General features: G+C 45.1%; 1 protein-coding gene across 4 annotated transcripts in view; it reads left to right on the top strand.

Annotated features, from left to right (window-relative positions):
- Positions 1 to 13,090, top strand: part of RBBP8NL (RBBP8 N-terminal like) — a 249,042-nt gene that overhangs the window by 162,239 nt on the left and 73,713 nt on the right. For 3 of the 4 annotated variants that reach the window (XM_069650751.1, XM_069650748.1, XM_069650750.1), the window contains 2 exons: positions 3,263 to 3,335; positions 4,319 to 4,488. In XM_069650751.1, coding sequence (XP_069506852.1) covers positions 3,263 to 3,335; positions 4,319 to 4,488 — 243 coding nt within the window. The remainder of the gene's footprint in view (positions 1 to 3,262; positions 3,336 to 4,318; positions 4,489 to 13,090) is intronic. The other variant, XM_069650749.1, reaches the window with a different exon arrangement.

Below are 13,090 nucleotides of genomic sequence, written 5' to 3'. Positions count from 1 at the left end.
CACCCCGGACCCACTGTTACAGGTTATGCACAACCTTACAGATAGCTGGAAACCTGTTTCTCGACTATATAAAAGGCTCAACGACAAACCCAATCCCAAAAGTTCGGCACTAAAGGCGAAGTGGGAAGTAGACCTTGAAACTGCAATCACCGACCAAGAATGGGAAAGAGTACTTTTATACCCCAAGAAGGTCTCGAGAAACTCTAGATTTGGTCAGATACAACTAAACGTTCTTTACCAGACGTACATGACCCCACACAGGGTGGCCTCCTTTAACAAACAGGCCTCCTCAGCGTGCCCATGGTGTGGGACCGACAAGGCTGATCTGATCCACATGTTCTGGACTTGCACCAAGGCAATGGCGTTGCGGTCCAGAGTACAACAGACCTGCACAGACGCCGGAATACGCAGATATGCATGGACACCCGGAGAATGCCTATTAGGGACTTACCCTAGACCAAGCAAAAATAAACACGTCGTAAAGTTGATGGATATCGCATGCATACTGGCAAAGAGAACCATAGCCATGGCATGGAAGACACCAGGAGGACCGAGGCATGAACGCTGGTTGAGAGAACTAGAAAGATGGACCACAGCCGAAACCAGAGCCTGGCAAGATGGAATCATCCCTGGTGGGGACATAGCGAGTGGCACCCTTGACTCTTGGAAAGCCCTCCTGCGAGACATACACTTCAGTGCAGATCATAAGCCCCCCTGATGAACTTTATTATTTTGCTATACCCGAACCAAAGCATTGGAACAGAGACGATGTCCCCTCGACCATTGCCCCCTTCACTTCCTAAGACATTGTACCCTTACCTGTAACCATGCCCATCTGAGTCGGATGAACCTTCCATATGTAGACTGTTGTTGTTTAGTTTAGACGTTTTTATTTTTTGGTAACTTTGTACTATTTGTATGCACCTAATACAAATGCTAATGGAATGCGTTACAAAAAATGACCCCACTCTAAGGGGATGTAAACTAATAAGAGGAAACGCATTTGGAGACAGTTACTGTTGGTTATTGTTTGGTTTTAATGTTCTTAAATTTGTGTTATATGCTATATGATGGCATCTATGCATATTGATGGCACTATGTTATTTTAAGAAATGCCAATAAAAACATTTTAAAATAAATAAGCAGCGGGGGATTAACTGGTGGCTTCTAAAAGATCATGAATAATTGAAGTCACCAAAACCCATTGAGTAGGTAATCGAAGTCACCTAAAACCATTTAGTAGGTAATTGAAGTCACCAAAAACCATTGAGTAGGGCAATAGAACTCTGCAGAAGAGCTGGTGTTTTCATTGCGTTGGCTTGGAACTAACACCTCCTGCTGTCACATCCTGAAGCCTATTTAGAAGGGGGAGGGGGGATTTTGTATACAAATACCACTCACCTTTGATGCATCATGGGCACACTAAAAACACCAATAACCTAAGCAAGCATTGAATGCTTTGAACTACTAAAGAAATTGTTTTCTCGCATTTCAGTGTCTTTATGTATATAGGAATGTGTGTGAATCCTTGCCGCGTCTCCAATAGGAGTTTACGGTATCAGTAGGACACATTTTGATACCAATATACCTCGTGATTATCTGTTTTTGTATAAAATCATGCAACACATGTCATGACAAGCATTGCTGGCTTTCAAATGCCGTAAATCAAGCATGTTTATCTTCACCTTTAAAGTTTTGTTTGAATAGTTGCACTAAGCAAGGATCTTTCCCATTGTTGGTACTACCTAACCAGAACATCTTGGTTACTTACTGAAAAACATTTCCAGGAAATAAAGAGCTCTACATTTTCTCTCCAAACAAGATGGTAATTTTAAAGTAAGAGTTTATCAAAAAATACATTGTTAGTTCATTTTTTAAAGTTACTCTGCTGGTGATTGTACATCTCTTGGGAATGCATTAGATAGCGACAGCATATCCTGCTTGGCCACCAGGATGGATTCTCTTCTGTGGCAAAGCCCTGAGGAGAAGTTTTCCCAGGATGTAGGAACTCTCTGAGCTATAGAAGTCCTTGCTAAAGCAACACGTGGTTGGGCAGCAGCCATTTCCTTTGCCCTGGCAGGAGCTGGAATGTGATAGCTCAAGGAGACCCTCAGAACTCTAACTTCTTTGATTTTGGTATGATTCTATGGTGAATTGTTCCAAATTGAAGAGGTTCTGACAGTTGTCGGTCTTCTTTGGCATAAAGCAGGTGATTCTTACTTCCCCTGGCAGTGTTCGGTTTAAAGATTAATAGTGAGGTGAAAGGTCAAACTAGAGTTCTCCACTCGGAAGGTGCATGGCATGCTGATATGCACAAAGATCTGCAAAGTGGATTTTGCTCTTGACCTTTTTCCAGTATTGCTTTTCTGAACTTTTGTGAGGGCCTCACTCTCCACAATCAGCTTGAATTATTCTGATCAAGTTCCTTCAGGGAGTAGTTTCCAAAGGACGAAGCACTGGCTCGAGGCTAACCTGCAGCGGGAATGTCATCCTAGCTGATACAGGGAGAGGACCATCCTTACAGCATAGTGGCGAAGCCAAAGTAGGGCTGGGTTATTGCCCCACTGGGTACTAAAATTCTCCTAGGCTTTCAAAATATTCACAAGGTGATCAATTGACATATGATGCATTGCAGTGTAGACTGAGTCTGTATTTTATCGTCCTGTATGAAACCAGACTGGACTTCACACTGTAGAGGGTCAGATAGCACATCCCTATAAGCCAAGGGAAGTCATTAGTTCTCCTGCCTGATGCGGACCGACTCAGGGTGTGCTTTAAGCTCCTGGCACAGAGCGATAAATGAAAGCCTTCGGAAGAGGATTTGTGTTGCTAGCACTTGAGGGGATGTGCCTTCATCTTGGCACAACTCCCTCAATATCTGGTGAGGCTTTCAACATCCTTTGATTATTGGAGAGCTTGCTTCGGGAAGGAGGTTGCAGGGTCGTTATTTGCAATATCCACTCTGTTGTGAGATATGCCTGTCGGTTCCCTGGGTGGATTTCACATTTAGAGCACATCTCCAGATCCTGGGTATGTTTTAGAGCAGTACATCGATCGCTGATGGAGGAAAGGCATGGCATGCCAGGAGGCCTGTAACAAGACATGGGTTCCTGGGTGTTGCTTGGGTTTGCAGATGAGAGCCAGAAGTTTGGGATAGATCAAGCCATACTGGCACGACCACGAGAACATGACGCAATGAACCACGAACTCTGCCTTCACTGTCTGACCGCTCATGAGCTCCATCTCTCCTTTCTTTCTATAGCAAATGAGATCAATGGACTGAAAGAAGATAACAAATCTCTCGCTGAAGAATTGAATGTGCTCAGGAACTCTGGGTACGTTTCGACTGACACTGCATTAACTACTCAATAACCTCTTAACTCTTGATCTTTCTCATGCTTTAACGTGGGGAGCTTGCAAATTCAGGAATTAATAGACTGCGATGCACCATCCATGTGGAATGGGCAATATACTGTACACATGCCTCTTCACAGATCTACCAATACATCTCACACCATTCCAAGTTCTTCCAATGCACTTCATTCTTCACATGCAATGCAATTGTCTAGTCCAGCACTGATATGATATGGTATGATATGGCATTTGTAACGCGCCTATACACAAGTGTTTCAAGGCGCGACGAGGCAAGGGGGGGAAACAAGGGGAGACAGACAAAGATCCTACTAGGCCAGGTGTCATTCAGATCGCAAGTGTAAGGGTAGAGGGGAAAGGGAGAAGTGCAGGGGGGGAGGGAGAGGGGAAAGTGCATTACAGGGTTAATAGCATACAGGAAGAAAAAAAAACAAGGGCCAACTAGTGGCAGTGCGAGTAAGTGCAGATAAGTGCTGGGAAGGGGGGGCTATGGGATACAGACACAGTCCCGTAGTGCAGGGGGTGCCAGGGAGGCAGTGCAGGGGAGAGTGGCTGGGCCAAGGACCGAGAACGGTGAGTGGCCCAGTTGCAGATTGAGTGCAATTTCAATAACTTTAGCAGGGGAGAGGGGGAGAGAAAGCGGAGGCGAAGAGCAAGGTTTTGAGGTGCTTCCGGAACCAGAGATGGTTCTCCTCAAGTTTCAGGGAGGCAGGAAGGCTGTTCCAGAGGGAGGCTCCCACACACAGCTCTGACGATGCACCTCATTCCTGACCTTCAACAATGCTTATAGTCTTTGTGCATTGGCGCTTGCAAAGCTAGTCCACATTATCTGAAGCTTGTCTTCCTTCTCTACTCACTTTAGAGGTTAGGTTTGTAAATATTTGAAATTATCTGGAATGCAAATATTAACATATGTGTCATTTCATTCTCTACATCTCTATTGCAGTTTCTGTTCTCCCAGTGACAGGACAAAGGCCCAACCAGTTCTCACCCCCGATTACCAATCAACTCCCAACTCTCCACTACCTCTGGCTTCGCCCGGTGCCCGACAAAAAATCCTTGAGAAGACCCCCAGTGGTGAAGATGTTGGGCGAGAGGACTCACAGTTCCCAGAAGGTGGGTGCCCCTTGTATGATATGTACTCATATGGTCCCAAGGTGTGCCTGTAACAATTACAGTGTGTGCACAGTGCCCTACCAAAATGAGCATCTGCTCACCTAAGACACCTCTGCGCCACAGCGGGAGCAGCTGAGTATGGCACACGTGTCTCTCTGGGCCCATCTACCAGGCCTTGCACAAGTGTGGCCGCAGAACCTTAGAACATACGAGCGCTGATGAACAAGATTTAATTAGGCTGAAAAGGGCGAAAACCTTGGTACCTGCCAATGGGTTATGAGCATGAATTTTCAAGGCAAGGCAGGTCTTCAATGCCAGAGGAATCAGTGCAGCCAAGTACCATCCACTAGAACTCTTCCGGTTTGTGGGAAGTCAAGTCGAGTTCATCCACACTGTGCATCCATCACGCTCTGAATGAAGATCGATGCAGTACCTGACATTAGTTCTTTCAAGATGAGATTGATCGCACCCATGCTAATGTCTTCCGCTCAGCTTAGCCTGGGACAGGTGAATCGGCTGGAGGAATTTCACCCAAATCTCTGCACGGGATCTCAAAACAAATATTGGTGTGAGGCAGGGTTGCACCTGGGACTGAACCCTTTATGGCTCCTGGCTGCGGGTAGGGTTGCAACAGCAGCTCTCTGGATGGTAAATTATTGCCAATAAAATAAAAACAAGTGTATAAATATGAGACAAAGCCATGCCCACCATCCGCAGTGGCACCACATCAACTGCGGATGAAGCATACGTAGGATTGCTTCTGGTCTCATGCAGAAGGGATATCACCTAGGAGTTTGGGCTTCTTGGGGTGGGAAAATGCCTGATTTGCTGTGCCTAGGGAATGAAGCTGTACTTGTCGATGATGCATAATGCTGAGTTAAAGGGAAGATCATTAAGATCTAGTGGGAGGAGGTTGTGTTAGGGTCATAGGTCGTGAAAATGTGAGAGGGCTCTGTGCTACTAGACGGTGAAAAGAGAGGAAAGAAATTGAGAATGTCATATATTAGCCAATAGTAATAGTCAGGGAGTGATCCAGTGACTGGTGATAACATTGATTGAAAGAAAGAAGCATGTGGGCATCGTCAGGGGAGCCAGTGGGGCCAAGAGATTGGAGGAGGAGCTGAAAGAGTGTTGGCGCTTGAGTAGAAGATGGTGGTATGGATGCACGCACTGGGTGGGTGAAAGAGGAAGCGAATACAGGAAATGGATGCTTCAGAAGACGCTTGGTGGAGAGACAGAAAGTCGGCCCCCTAACATCTGAATAATGATATCCAAGCACATGATCAAGTGCTCTGCTGCACAGGATTCCGTCTTGCATTTGTTGGTATATGCTTATTCTTATCATTATAAAAAAGGGATATATGGGACAGTGTGGTCCAAGCTGAGAGTGCTTTGATGTATTTTGGAAGGGGAAAGGAGTGATGTTTCCCAGAAAGCTGTGCTGCAGGGATTCGATGGAATCTAGTCAGGGGGGTGACGATTGCTGATGGGTGTAGCTGAGACCTTGCTTTACCTGAAAGAACCTATCAAACCTTTTATCTGTTAACTGACTGCTCCCTAAGGTTCCTTTGAAATGTACCTAGTAGACCCCTTAGTTAAACCCCTAAGTCAGTGCCGATCCCGGTGTACCTTCATTTATTTACCTGCCACTAGCACCCAGGTCTGAGTGCTTAAGGTGCTTCCTCATTGTTGTGAACGTTGTGACCACTAACATCAACTGGAAATTGTGATTTCCCCAAAAATAAAAAAAGAAATAGCTCTGTTACTTAGCAAATATCATTATTTCACCTCTCAAACGCCACTGAGCACCATACACACCGACTCTACAACGTAGCTTTCTTCTGTTAGTTTTCCCAAAACCTCTATCTTTTTTGAAAAAGGGTCATTAAACAAGCTGAATACTCCGTCAGCCATAGAAAGAACGCTTAGTACATGGTGTTACAGTTTGCGCCATGGATTCTATTAAATTCCTTGATCCTAGTCTCAGCCCCCAGTTCTGTTCAACCTCTGTATCAGATCTATCCTGAATCTCAGCCGGAAATTACGTTATTGAATGTATAAAACCAAACAAAAGGGGTGTGGTCACCAGAGACTCTTCTGGCTGAAAGTGCTGCTGGCAAATCAGAAATCCCCCAACAGTGTCACAAACAAGGTGAACAGGCACATCCTTCCATGCAACTCTGTTTGCGGGCATGCAGAGGAATGGTAGTAAACGTTTCCGTAATGTACGGCAACAGAGGGCTATCTACCCAAATGCTTGCATTATGTTGCTGCATGTTCAAGCACATACATTTCACATGGAACCCCTGCATAAAATCAAAATGTTGATTCCCCAATAGGTTTTAGTAGCACTTCTCTAGACAGTCTGTGCAACCCAACCCCTCTCCCTCTCTCTTTATGATTCAAAGCAGTATTATATGTGATTTGTGACTACTCTTTTTCAAGGCACCTCAATAGCAAACTCCTACCTACTTTCCAAAATCTAGAAAAGGTAGACATTTGTGGAAGATCGCCAAAGATCTCCATTGTAGCCTTCATCGACAATCTAAGCATCTGTCCCTTGCCTTCAATGCATCTACTCTTCTCACTGATGCCCCCCTAGAAATGCAAGATCTCAGTAGTCAGTGGCTCCGGCATCTACCAAGCTAAGTTTCCTACCATTGAGGACCTGATCCAAGCATGGCACGCAAGCCTGATGCTTAGGTGACTCCTAGTACTTCTGCTTGCAGGCCAAACGCTTGGGTTAGTCTCAATTACTGGTAGACACTTCACTTTGGCATAGTGGGATGTAGCCTGATGAACAGGCTCCAGTGGTGATGACCCAAGAGTTCAACCAACAAGGCCAACCTCATCCATTGGGCTGTTCTCTGCACTCCTTTTGTTCCCATCCGTGGTACCACTGAAGTGATAATTCAGTTCAGATGTATTGTAAAATAGCTTTATAGACCTACAGCGAGGGCTGTACCGGCAATTATGGGCCCTGAAAACCGAGTTAAAGGCCCAAGCGTAGCGAAGGGCCTTTAACGAGGTTTGAGGGACCAATACGCCCGGTACAGCCCGAGCCGTAGGTTTATAAAGCTATTAGAAATTCCTCAGTATTTTCCATACATTGAAAAACGAGAAATGAGTAATAAGTAATACATGCTGCAGAAATGTATTTATTGGGACATGGGAAGTAATTAGCAGTGGGGGGTGGAGTATTCAAATGGGGAAAGTAACTGCAGCTGTGAGCAGTAATTCATCAGTATTTCACTGGTAGGGGAATGCAGGGGAAAGGTTAGCAGTTAATAGTTGTAATATAATGTTGAAAAATGTAGGCCTTTCTTTGTAGCAGTTTCTGTGATGCCACAGTGTTGTAGCAGAGTGCAGTCTGATCTCGTTGACAACAAAGCAATCGGTGTGATCATATCCGTGAGGGGGCGCGGCCACGTAAGGCACACATGCACGGGAACGCAAGAAAGATTAACTGTCGCCGGTGCGGGTTCGGGCGCTGGCGGCTCAGGAAAGCGGCTGCAACATTTCCAGCTATAATAGATCTGCAGGCTATACCAGTTCATATAGCCCGCAGATTGACCAATCATCTCTGCGGAAATAACACAAGGATGTTCTAATAGAAATTAAAGTGGTTTAACTTGTGAACTGCCGACAGGATGATACAGCGCCTGCATTAATTGTATAATATTGTATAAGAAACCTCTTCTCCGGCTATCTCTTCTCTCTGCGTTGCCCCATAGAATACAGTTTAGTCCCACAATAAATTTGGTACGATTGTACGCACAGATCCTCCACCGTTTCCTTCTCATGCCTTCCTGTGCATCTTAGCTATCCCTCACCTTAACTATCTACCTGACTTTGCTCCTCCCCACCACTACTGAATGTTCTATGATACTCCTCCTTTGGCTGACAGGCAAAAGCGTTTAGACGCCATAAACTGAGGCTCTATACAAATGTAAGATAACATCCACAACATGACAACATTGTGGAAGACTCAGAAGTCTGACCAATGCAGAGCCAATGACATGCTTCCGGTCTGTAAGCACTCTGCCCAGAAGCGCAAATCTTGGGTTTTGGTCAAACAATCCTCTTGGTAACCATGACCTTACAGAGGAAAGCCTCCCAAATAAATCAAATTTTTTTTGCTGGTTTTTGGACCTATTGGAAAAATTGCCAAATTCTGATTTCTGAAAAACAACCCAGCCCAAACGTTTTTGGGAGCCCTGGTGAGGTATAAGGTAGGGAATTTCCATCTGTGTTCTCTTTGTAGGGTTTTAAACATGCTCAAGCTCACCACAACACTGTGGAAGACTCAAAAGTCTGACCAGTGCTGCGCCAATGACATGCTTTGAGTCCTTAAGCACTATGTCCAGAAGCACAAGCCTAGGGTTTTGGTCAAGTAAACTAAATAAATACATGTTTTTTTTAAAAGAAACTTCATTTATTGGAAGCCAACAGTTCTTTCAAAGGATGAGCCATCACTCTCCCACTAAAAAGGACCCACATGTTTCTCCCTCTGTCCAAGAGAGATAGCATGTCTTAATTAAAGGAGGAATGGCATCTCTTAATGAAAGGAAGCAGCAATTTGGCCTAGGGCAAAGTGAAGGAAGAGTATGAAGGGGTGCTGTCCCTTGCCTTTGAAGACCCAGGAGCCCTTCACAACTTGAAATCAGTCAACACCAAGATCTGCAGAAGTGCTACACTGAGTTAGGTTTGGCATGCTACACTGAGTTATGTTATGCTACGCTGTGTCATATTTATAGCTGTAGAAACATGTTGTGTAATGTCTTGTTCTGGTGAAATCAATGTGTTCTTGTCCCAAAACTAAATGCACGTTAACTAGAACCTACCTCAGTACCTCTGTATGCACTCATTCACTCATTTTGGGGAGGAGGGAGAATATGATGTTGGTTTCCTTTTATACCTGATGGGTAGGTCATGGTATATTATGTTGAGGTTTCATTTTAATGTTTTGCTTTAAATGTCTAATTGTCAAGCACCTTTGAAGCAGCCATAAGGGAGCAAGTCAGAGAAACACGCAACAATAAATAAATAAATAAACGCAAGGTCGACCTGCAAATCTAATCTGTTGTTAACTAGACCATACACTCCTGTTTTGATCTAAGATTTGCATGATACCCTCTATTAATAGGATGCAGTAACTGCTGCCCAGGGTAACAGGTCTCAGACCTGTCACTGCCGCGGCCCATGGAGACCTACCTGGCGGTACTACTCGCTATTGCGTCTTGGTCACAGGAGGACAGAGAGGTGTCTTGGCTATCGGGCGCCAGGGCCTGCAGTTCGGCCGGCAAAAGGCATTCTCCCGGTGTCCTCATACAGGGCGCCACCATGTTGGTTCCAGTGGGCATGCGCGAGGACTCAGCACTAGTCTCTTGCGCATGTGTAGTTGTAGCAGCATCTTGTGGCACCATGGCAATGTCACCCACAGCACAGAGGGTATACACCCTGCATTCACAAGGGTTGGATGCGTCCGAATGTGCTCCGTATGTGTGAGTGTTCCTTGTGTGATCTTCTCTGGCCTGTATTTTCGGCAGTTCGGTCTGTTTGCCTGTAGTCATTCTAACTTGTGCTTCTACTTTGGCCTCTGGCTCAGTTTGATTCTCGCTTCTGCCTCTGGCTTACTACCGACTCTGCCTTCCCTCTCTTCTGCTGGCTGCTTTATTCCTTGTTCCAATTTTGCCTGCAGTTTTTGGCAGAACCTCTCTGGTCCTCCTTACTTGTGCCTCCTTCCTGTACCGGAAGTCAGTGCTTGATTTGGAACCAGTGCTGACGTCATCAGTTACCAGCAACTCTGTGGCCCTGTGGCTTCCCCTGCCAATGTCTAGCTGCTGTCCTTGCACCATTTAAATCCGTGGAAGCTGTCCCGTGGTGTGGGGAGTTGCTCTCCTTGCTCTTCCCTCGAGTTCTAACATCAGTGGGTTAGGAGACGGCTCCTCACGTCACTCATTCTTCCAGCAACACTCTAGAAAAGTCAACAAGGGCCAAGGCTGGGGGGGGGGGCTTCTTCACGACCTCATCACCGACGAGACCAGGCACTTGACAGCTAGTCCTTTCATCGTCAAAAGAGGGGTCAGACAAGGCAGTACATTGGCCCCCTTCCTTTTCAATCTCTTTATACAAGAAGTGATTGATATACTACTGAGAGAGTGTCAGACTGCCCCAAAATTGATGCAGATAAATATCCCGCCCTGTTTTACGCTGATGATACGGTCCTCTACACAAGGGCAGAAAAAACTCTGTCTTTGTGAAGAAATGTAATGACGTAGATCTCACAATGAATATCGAAAATCTAAAGTGATGGTCTTCTGTGCTTGAACAGGTGGGATTTGATGATTATTTAGGGCTGGGATTTGAGGAGCAGGCTGGCTGGACAGTTCAGATTATCAAATCGTCCACCACGTTAGAGAAGGTCGGTGGAGAAATTTTGGCATTCCACGCCAAGCATGGCAGAGGTGCAATTTCCCCTGCGTTGGACCTATTCCATAAAAAGGCCATTCCTGCTGCTCTGTATGGCTCCGAACTGTGGGGCTACTGTAACTTTTTGAAGTTATGTACCATCAAACAAACGTTTTTGAAGAAATTGTTATTGCTCCCTGTTAATGCCCCTTCAGCTTTCGTTCTTTGGAGCTGGGATGCGTCCCATTAGCTTCCTTGTTCCGTGCTAAGCCAGCCCTCTTTTGGACTAGATTATGGAGGCAGCGCGGTCTCTGGAGTTACCGGAATGCAGCACTCCATCTCTTAGCTATGGTGGGTGGAAAACATTTACAGTGGGCCTCTCATGTTACGTCATCTTTTCAGGATTTTGATCTGCTGGAGATATGGCTGAACACTAAAAAAGTAAGGCCTTCCACTAGTGTGAAGAAAGGAACAAACAGAGTGATAATGAAATCCTGCAGATGGACCCTGCTGCCTTAAATCTTGTTTGAATCGAGGCACGCAGCGGGTCACAAATTATGTTTGGATCTGATTTTTCCAGCTTTTGAAAAGGCTTTGTATCTGTGTTTCTGACTGGGAATTCTTCCGGTGGCCTCAGTTACGCAAAAGTGGTCACCTGGCAACACGAGTGTCTGTCCACTCTGTAAGGAGGGCAATGAGACAGTTATGCATGTTTTGCTATTCTGCAGCGGGTCTGCCACTTTCAGAAAAATATATCTGACCCCCACTATGGAGAACCGCTAAGATTCGGCAAGCAGTTAGTGCTGTGAGATTTTTGGGTCAGTGTCTGGCCATCCATGTTGTCTGAGCAACTGCACATTATATTCACAGAGCATGGATGCTTAGAGCCAAGTTTCAAGCCTAACTGTCAGGTATTATTTGAGATTATTGTGGTCATGAAAGTGAGGTTGCGAGCTGTTGACTCTCCTCTGTTTGCTTTATCAGTATTGCATCCTTTTAATCGACACCCGTTTTTATGACAGGTGTTTTGCTGTAGGGTTTTTTCCAAAAAACGTCATTGTTTTTTTTGGGGGGGTGGGAAAAGGCAAATAAAGGGTTGGGGAGGTCGGGAATATAAAAATAGTTAAATGAAGGGGCACTTGAGGGGAACCCCCCAAAAAAAATAAAAAACAATTTCAATAATGTTTTCGGAGAAAATAACCGCTGCAAAACACCCATCGTACAAACGAGTGTCGATGACAGGACATAGAACCGTGTTATCCATTGTCATAATTACTGATTCAATCATATTAAGTTCATGTATTTTGCTGAAAATTTTGATCTCTGTTGTTAGATTTATTGTATTGTATGTTATCGATATATTAATTGTGATAGGACAGTTGCATTGAAGTTAATTTATCTTTTTTTTAATGAATTTATCGTCACACTCCATTTTCTCATTTTATTCATATGTACTTTTATGGTTGATTAACTAAAATAAAGTTGACGATGGTGATGATAGGTAGTCAAAGGCTGGAGTATGTACCTTAACTTCCATAAGCGGCCAGCCTTAACCTAAGTGAATTCCTGCCTCACACACCAATATGACCATTATTTTACAGGCTCTAGTAGCACTCAGGAACCTCGAAAAGTCTGGACTGGACTTCTGCTACCAAGGAGGCTGTGGTTGAAATCCCACCCTCAGTTAAATGTGTCCATATTTCCTTCCAGCTTTCCCTATAGACCCTGGCCATTCAGGGCTTAGGTTATGTTATGTTACTTTACATTTATATAGCGCCTTATGTACCATTGGTATGGTCTCAAGGCGCTGGTAGGTTGAACGCCCTTGGGAACCAAAGTTCAAGTCAGTAGAGAGAATAGAGAGGGTCATAAAGGTGCGTGTGAGCACCGGATATCTGTGCAGCTGGTGTGGCATTCGTGTGATAGCTGCTTCTTAGCGGTAGGTGTGGTGGTTGAGAGATCAAGAGTATGTGTTCATTCTGGCAGGTTGTTATCCAGACCGATTCTGGCTGCGTTAGGCCTGAGGAGAACGCCTAGGCTGGAGGGTGTGTAATCAGCAGTGTTTAGTTAGGGTGATGGGGAGTATGAGGCAAATGATGGTATGGGAACAGCTATACCGAATGGTGTCATAGTATCGCTGTGTTCTTAGGGAAGTAAATACAGGAAGGTTGCAATCTGTGCTATGTTGGGC

Source organism: Ambystoma mexicanum, chromosome 3p (genome assembly GCF_040938575.1).
Source record: "Ambystoma mexicanum isolate Mex_15411 chromosome 3p, UKY_AmexF1_1, whole genome shotgun sequence".
Classification (NCBI taxonomy): Eukaryota; Metazoa; Chordata; class Amphibia; order Caudata; family Ambystomatidae; genus Ambystoma; species Ambystoma mexicanum.
This window is presented reverse-complemented; position numbering and strand designations above follow the sequence as displayed.